We start from the raw sequence: 7,859 nt of genomic DNA, 5'->3' as shown, positions 1-7,859 counted from the left end.
GTTTGATTTCCAAAAATCCCGTTGCCCACTGTGTGTAAATCAGCCGCTCCTGGTCGTCAGCAGATTGAGCAGCTGTTTGCTCTCTGCAGGATGAGCCCAGGCGCCGCAGCAGAACATAAAGTTTGAGCAGAATGTTTGTGCAAACTTTATAACTTCACAGCCCCAGATAAGCTGTGCACTTCGATCTGCCCAGTAAGACACACACACACACACACACACACACACACACATTCAAAGGCTCACAAACACAAACACAGGCTTACAGACACACACAGGCACACAAATGCACCGTCTGTCCTTCATTACCCCGATCAATTGTTTTAAGTCCACCTGCAGACACCACACACACACACACACACACACACACACACACTGAGAGCCTGCTGAAAATATCCTATCAGTGGAATCTTCCTTCCCTCCCCTCCTTAAACTTCTGCTCTGGCTGGCCATGATGAATGATCGCTGGCACCGATCAATTCTGTTTAGATAAGCTCAGCGTGGAGGGAGAGGACCTGCTGCTGCTGCTGCTGCTGCCGGGGGGTGGTGGGGAGATGGGGGTGTGGCGGGGGGGTTGAGGTTTATTCAAACGTCGAAGGTGACTGTTGTTTGGGCCTGTCGCTGCTCAGCCTGGCCTGCAGGCTGAGCAGCGCTCTAACCTTTCAGGTCCCAAAGCGAAGCAGAAGCAACCTTGGCGGGTGGCAGATGCATCGCACCACGTGGACTCTTAATAGACTCTTCCAAAAAGCATCAGTGTAAGGAGGCTGTAAACACCGGGCTAAATGTTTTGTTTTCTGGACATCTATAGACCCCAGAAGTTTGTGAAACGTTTGATCTGATCAGTGTGACGGCAAAAAAGGTCACGCTTGTTTGTTTTTTTTGTTTTGTTTTATTTTTTTAAGTTTTGTATAATGTGGATGAACTCTGTGAAAAATACTATATTACAACAGCATAACTGGCTGATTTATACTCAGAAACAGGTTTTACATGCAGTGATATATGCTGTGTCTGTGTATTTGTGTGTGTGTGTGTGTGTGTGTGCGTATGAGAGAGCTAAAGAGAGAGAGACGATCAGCATTTTATGACGACTGAGCTCAAAGAGAAGCCATGTGTTAAGCAACAGTGCCACCCTGTGGTTGCAACGGTCACGGTGTAGGAACGAAGTCCCTGCTAGCAAGCGAGGCGGGCAGGAGACGCTGCCAAGGCAATAAGAAGCAATTTATTGAAAACAAACAAACAAAACAACGTAATCACAACATCGTGGATGTGTGCGCTGGAGTGAACGGAGGCAGGTGGACCTTGTAAAGTCTGATTGGAGCCCCGGGTTCACGTGCTGACAATCAGGAAGCAAACCCCTCCTTCTATATGGAAAAGTACAACGTTGACGAAGCTCTGGAGACCGTCACATTAAGAGTCACATATTTTTTATTTTACTCGTATATAAATATTGAAGTTTCACAAATGTTATTTTCTTTAAGCATAAAGTCTTTTATCGGTAAAGGGACGGTAAATTCAAGCTCCTCATGCCCTGAAATAATCAAACTTTCATATACTTGACACTATCCCAAGACCCTCCAAAGTTCTTTTCTTATTTTATTTTTTTTTTTTTTTCAATTTTAAATCAAAACATTTTCCACAACATGGACTAGCAAAGTCAGAGACATAAGCTGGAAGTTGCACCAAAGAAAATATCAAACAAAAGAAAAGTGACAGGCCAAAAAACTAAACACTTTGTTTCAAACATGCAGACAGTAAAGCAGAGTTTCACCCAAGAAGGAATTTAGCAAAAGGTCCAGATTTAGAGAGCTGAGAACATCTGTGCATGGGCAGGTCAAGTCATGAGAGGAGTAGACAAAACTGTCTCTTCTTCACTCACAGCAATGACATGAAAAAAGAGAAAAGGATCAACACTATAAACTACAACATTGGCTCAGTTAGCTTTGTAACTGTATATCTTTTTAAAAAAACAAAAAACAAACAGCCAATCAGTGATCAGTGCACAGAGGTCACTTCACACTGGAAGTAGACGCCTTCCAATCACAATCCGGCTACACGCTGGTCTCGTGGGAAACACTGGTTCTGGAACCTGGGGAGAGAACGTACAGGAAGCTCTCTGGCACCGCCTCCGCGCTGGCGTGAACAGACACTTGGCTGCTGTCAGCGGCACTTCCACCCCATAGCAGCGCCTGACGCACTGCCACTTCCTCCTTCTCTTCCTCCTGCTGCTGCTCAGCCGAGGGCGGAGCCAAGGCGGGTCTCGCCCTCCCAAACTGCGCCTCGGTTTGAGACTCTGCGGCCTCCTCGCCGGACGTGCGGCAGTTCAAGATGAGCGGCGGCAGCGGGACGCTGCGCGCCAGCTCCTCCATGTGGCGGGCGAACTCCATGGTCTTGAACTGTGTGATCTTGGCGAACTCCTGCGTCTTGGCCGAGGTGACGATGGGGATCCGCTTGGCCACCTCCAAGGCCTTCTGCAGCTTCTCGGCGCCCTCGGTGCGGAAGAAGTCGTTGATGGCGCGCTCCGTCTTCTTCAGGTGGCTGCTGACCATGCAGAGGCGCGCCACGTTGAGGACCATGGTGATGCTGAAGGCCACCAGGCAGGTGACCACGAAGTACAGGCCCAGGCCGCTGTGGGTGTGGGCCACGCGCAGCGTGATGCTGAAGTTCCCGCCGGAGGCGGCGCAGGTGTAGCGGCCGCGGTCCTCGAAGGAGACGGCCGCAATGCTGAGGCTGCCGTTCTCCCCGATGTGCCACTTCTCACCTGGAGAGGGCGCAGCAACATAGAGACGCACACAGTCAGCCAGTTTTCACTCGGGCTGCAACAACGAAGCGATAAAATCGATAATAATCGTTTATTGAAAGTGTTGGTAACTAATTTCATTGTGGACTGGTTGTGTTGCGCGATTATTAAGTCACTCAAGCCACGACTTGCAGAGTGTGGAGCGTACAGAGCGCCCTCTATGGCCACTGGAGGCATAGAGTTAAGTTGAGTGTGTGTGTCGCAGCAACAGTGCGAAGCGGCAACCATCCTCCGAATTTCTGACTTTGGGAGGCGTCGTCCATTTAGTATGTGTTTTCAAATTGCGAATTCATGGAGATTACTTTTTGGGATGTTCAACTAGCAACCGTTTTTGTAGTTCTGACGATGTTCTGCATTGTCAACTTGGACCGTGAGAGCAGTTTTACTAATGAAAGGGTTGAAATAATGTTTTTTGTTATCTGATTATCGATTAATCAGGAAAAAAAAATCGACCAATTAATCCATTTTTTTATTTTTTATTTTCTAAGTAAGCAGTCGTAGTTTTCACTGATCCTCAACTTTCAGACACAGGACTTGAAAAAAACAAGACACCAGCACTGCTAGTTACAAACTTCCTAGCATCACTTTTTTCAAAACACTCTGTTTCCCTGCTGCCACCAGTGGGTCGGTCAACTTCCTGAAGTATTTTTAGTGCTTGGCTTTTTGTTTCAGGGCTACTGTCAACCTCAACAGCAAGTTGTGTGGCAGGCAACCAGTTTTCTCCAGCGAGGTCATGACTCATGACAAGACCAGCCTGCTCCCCGGCAACATGACCAATCCTTCAAGAACAGGCTTTATGGTTTGTTTCTATTTGGAATTCACTCCCGTTAACGCTCGCTGGGTGTTGACAAAGACGAGTCGACTTTTACCCCAGGTTTAAAAAACCAACAGAACCAGTTTCTGGGAAATTAGATAGCCACTCATGGAACTCGACTTGTGAGAAAGACAAGAAAGAAAGACCTCAGCACAGAAAGACAATAAAGCTAAAAACACGGCGTCTTTCCCATCATGCCCGGCAGCAGGGCCCCTCCCTCACCTGTCAGGGCTCCTTTGGAGTTAAACCATTGGACACCATTGTGCTGCCCAGTCACGTTGCACTCTATCAGCACACCGCTCCCCTCTCTGGCCACCATGTGCAGGCTGCCGGTGGTCGAGATACCGGTCAGCAGGCCAGGGGGCGCCGTCTTCGGCTCGGAGGCCTGCTGAGTGGCGTATGCTGGCCAGCCCAGCAGCAGCACGGTGAGGAGCAGCACTGACATGTGGAGGCACTCCAACAGTCCAAAGAGTGTCACGGTGTCCGCTGGATTTTAACAACCTGTAATGAAAACACACAAAAACATAATCCCAGGACCCTTAAGTCTGACTTTTCTTTGTTCACAGCAGTGTTACCTCATGAGGTGTTCAGTTATTTTTGTTGTATTCATTTTGAGTATAGGTGTGTATATACACCAGATGGTAGTCAGTAGAGCTAACCTGTGGTGTCCGTATTTTACTATAATAATTATCACAACATTAAATACAATGGCAGAGTCAAAGTATTTCCAACATGACATACTCATCACTATAATAAAGCACAGAAAGACCTACAGGAGCTTCAGCACTTAATGGTGCAATGCGCCCCTCCACCCTCCTAAATTTCTATTTATTATCGAGAATTGAATTTTCATTTTCTGCTGTTCCAGGGCCAACAAGTTGCAGCAAAAATAAACTGAGTATATCTAAATAAGTTATAAAGAGAATATCCATTAAAAATGTAATAACGTTTCACGTGTTCTACGTGTTCAGCGTAGACAAGTTCACACATTCTTGCTAAAGCACACTTTGTGTCGGAAACCATTGCTGTTATAATAATAAATAAAACAAATTACAGTAAATGTGTATTAAATATAATAAATGTAACCCATAATTGAATGAATTAAGAACAATTAATTATGGCATCATGACTACTGGTGCTTAATAAGAAAACTATTTAGACAATGACTGAAGGATTATTCATTTCAAATTCCAAACCGACTCAGTTTCTCACCTGCGGCTTGAAGTGACGAAAACATTTACTCTTCTGACGATAGAAAAGTTTATTCCAGCTCGTTTTCAACTTAATCCCACTGTGTTCATCCTTGGGTCTGGAGTCCAAGACTTATGCGAAAAAAACAACTTTTGATCGAAGCAAAGTGGAGAAATCCGTCCACTTCGTTGACTTCCTCATTCAGGTATATGTAGGCGTGGTTTATTTTTTTCGGCAGGTGAAAGTCTGTTGAAAGTGTTGTTCTTTTTCATAAATAAAAATATAAAATAAAATGATGTTTTTTGATTTAATTTAAAACTTTGTATTTTGTTTAATTTTATGTTTATATAATTTTATTTGAGCGGAAGTTTACGGATTTCATTTCTTATCGTCTCTTCGTCAGAGATGATAGATTTTCAAAATACACCATACACTTCCCATTCACGCATTGTTTATTCCTGTAATTCATGCCCCAAAGCGTTAATAAATCAATAACTCGTACTATAATAAAATGTAAGATGTGTGTCATATTGTTCAAGGGCACAGAATGCTACTTGTTAACATCTAGTTTGAATTTATTCTGAAAAGAATAACCGGAACCTGTCCGTGTGTGATTAGCCGCCGGATCTGGCCAGTTGAAAACAAAATGTGACGTGGCTAACCTATGTGGACCTAAACGGTGATGTCGTTTCTCTCAATCAACTATTTTACTGCAAAACTGATACATTAGAAAACCTGAAAACATAAGTATAGCCTACACAAGAGGGATATTTAAATAAAATAAAAAAAAATCGTTTCAAATCAAAGATCGAGAGCGGCTAGCATCAGGTTGCTAGCGTCAGTACTTTGACAGGACGAAAGGTGAGTGTTTAGAATAAGCGTGACACGGCATGAAGGATCTCAGGAAACATGTTTTTAAGCATTAACTAAACCATTTGGAGAGTATGGCCTGACAGTTAACACAGCGCGGTAGGGGGAGTGTTGAATGGAGCTGTGCGTCGTGGTTTTGGTTCAGATAAATAGACAGAACTGGCGCTCCAGCTGCAAAAGTTCTGTCTGGCTCATCCTAAGAAGCATGCTGGGAAATGTTCCTTGTATTTCTGAACGCATTTATTTAGAATCCCTGACAGCAGAGTTAGTTTCAGTTTATCTAAGAAGTCGCCACTTGAGCAGTTTTTGTCTTGGAATCTAAAACTGCTTGTCAATGAACATATTTACTTATTTACTATATGTTTATCATTGCATTCAGTACATTATCCCAAACAACAACAACACAGAATTAAAATTCCATGTATCCTGCAGACAGCGGGTCTTGTCACAATTTTAAAAGCCTATGGTGACCAAGACTATTACTAAATAAATTATTTTGCCAAAACACCATTGGATGAACGTTACCTTTAATTAAGACAGTTTTACTTTCTCGGCCTATCTTATCGCAGCACCCTTGATTTGGGATTTGACCGGATATTTACCTCACTGTTTGTCTTTTCCCTGTGTTTTTGCTCCAGAGACATGCTCTAAGACATCGACATGTCAGACAGCGAAGCCGCAGCTGCCAACGGCTCAGAGGCAGAGCCTCAGATTCAGGATGCGTCTCCTGCCGAGGCGTCAGACAGCACATCCCCGCCCACCTCGCCTGACGTCTCCACGGACGTGGCCCCCACGAGGAAAGCCAGGAGGAGACCGGAGCCCAAACCTGCTGCTGAGGTCGAGGAGAAGGTCAAAGTGGAGGAGCAGGAGCAGCCGCAGCCATCACAGGCACTGATGTGATTCATTCTGGTTTATTCAGGCTAGAACCAAACATAATGATGAAAAGTAAAGTAAAAGTGCTATGGTAGCAAAGAATCCCCTGGCACATTAACTGTACCATGGGAAATCATGTATTAGGATGTTAATTATATTCTTTCTCCCTTTTTATGCCCACTTTATCTGTCTCATCCTAGACGTCCACTGTGTCTCAGAGTGGGTGGGGCTACTGGGGCAGCTGGGGGAAATCCATCATATCCACTGCCACGGCCACTGTGGCCACTGTGGGTGAGTTCAGAGCTCAAGCTACCAATCTAATGACGTTCCTATTGGCCTGTTGGAAAGGCCGAGTCTCCCACTGACGTCTGCGCCCTCTGTCCGTCCAGGCCAAGGACTGACTCAGGTCATCGAGAAGGCGGAGACGTCGCTGGGGATCCCCAGTCCCACCGAGCTCTCGGCTGAAGTGGAGGAGGAGGAACAAAAACAGCGTGCCGAAGGTGAGTCACCTCCCGTCTCGCCTCATTTCCTCTTGTTGCTTGCAGCTCGTGAAGCATTTTGTCTCGTCCCGCAGGTGAAGTCGGCAGTGAGACGGACACACAAGCGGCGGACGGGTCGGCAGCATTGGGAAGTGCAATGGGAATGTTTACGTCACTCTCCAGCGTGGTCCAGAACACAGTGAGAACAGTTTTTGCTTCTTCTCTCCTGTGACAAAGCAGAAAATTGCCTGTCTGAGAGCCTTGCGTTATCACAGCTGTTACCACACAAGGAAGACACAAGATTTTTTTAGCTGTAGACGGAAGCAGTTTTGTGTTGCTGTTTTTTTTGTTTGTTTGTTTGTTTGTTTTGGTTTTTTTATTAAGCCTTATTTTCAAGGGTAAAACAGTGCTCACAGGCGGTTTGGATGCTCTGGAGTTCATCGGGAAGAAGACGATGGACGTGATCGCAGAGGGTGACCCTGGATTCAAGAAAACCAAAGGACTGATGATCAGGAACGCCACCCTGTCTCAGGTTTGATCACGCACGCATGCGTGGAGTCAATTCCACCTTTGCAGCGACGGATGTAGAAAATGTTGGGACACTGTCGTGTCGGTTCTTGGTAGGTGCTGAGGGAGGCGAAGGAGCGCGAAGAGCTGCAGACGGCCGAGGAGAGCAGCGAGTCAGAGAAGAAGGTGGCGGCTCACTACGGCATGCTGTTTGACGAGTTCCAGGGTCTGTCACATCTGGAGGCGCTGGAGATTCTGTCCCGGGACAGCGAGTCCAAGGTACAGCAGCCGGGACTTCAGACAGGCTGTCAGTAGTGTATGATGAGTCTGT

General features: G+C 45.9%; 2 protein-coding genes across 2 annotated transcripts in view; one reads left to right on the top strand and one right to left on the bottom strand.

Annotated features, from left to right (window-relative positions):
• Positions 1 to 1,196: 1,196 nt before the first annotated feature.
• On the bottom strand, positions 1,197 to 5,021 carry LOC142885705 (microfibrillar-associated protein 3-like). Its single transcript, XM_076022434.1, has 3 exons — positions 4,821 to 5,021; positions 3,831 to 4,109; positions 1,197 to 2,755 (listed from the first exon to the last, which is right to left on the bottom strand). The coding sequence occupies exons 2-3, from the start codon at positions 4,051 to 4,053 to the stop codon at positions 2,046 to 2,048; spliced, it is 933 nt and encodes a 310-aa protein (XP_075878549.1). The 5' UTR covers positions 4,054 to 4,109; positions 4,821 to 5,021; the 3' UTR covers positions 1,197 to 2,045.
• Positions 5,022 to 5,415: 394 nt separating this feature from the next.
• The window catches only part of fam114a2 (family with sequence similarity 114 member A2), a 4,603-nt gene continuing 2,159 nt past the window's right edge, over positions 5,416 to 7,859 (top strand). Inside the window, exons 1-7 of the mRNA XM_076022433.1 lie at positions 5,416 to 5,660; positions 6,308 to 6,557; positions 6,743 to 6,833; positions 6,932 to 7,042; positions 7,117 to 7,220; positions 7,419 to 7,553; positions 7,646 to 7,807. Of these exons, the coding sequence (XP_075878548.1) occupies positions 6,330 to 6,557; positions 6,743 to 6,833; positions 6,932 to 7,042; positions 7,117 to 7,220; positions 7,419 to 7,553; positions 7,646 to 7,807 (831 nt within the window). The 5' untranslated portion in view covers positions 5,416 to 5,660; positions 6,308 to 6,329. The remainder of the gene's footprint in view (positions 5,661 to 6,307; positions 6,558 to 6,742; positions 6,834 to 6,931; positions 7,043 to 7,116; positions 7,221 to 7,418; positions 7,554 to 7,645; positions 7,808 to 7,859) is intronic.

The sequence above is a fragment of the Nelusetta ayraudi genome, unplaced genomic scaffold (genome assembly GCF_046127955.1).
Source record: "Nelusetta ayraudi isolate G7.1 ecotype Tasmania unplaced genomic scaffold, CSIRO-AGI_Nayr_v1 ptg000011l, whole genome shotgun sequence".
In the NCBI taxonomy this organism is placed as follows: Eukaryota; Metazoa; Chordata; class Actinopteri; order Tetraodontiformes; family Monacanthidae; genus Nelusetta; species Nelusetta ayraudi.
The sequence above is the reverse complement of the archived record's forward strand: the minus strand, read 5'-3'. Positions and strand labels throughout refer to the sequence as shown.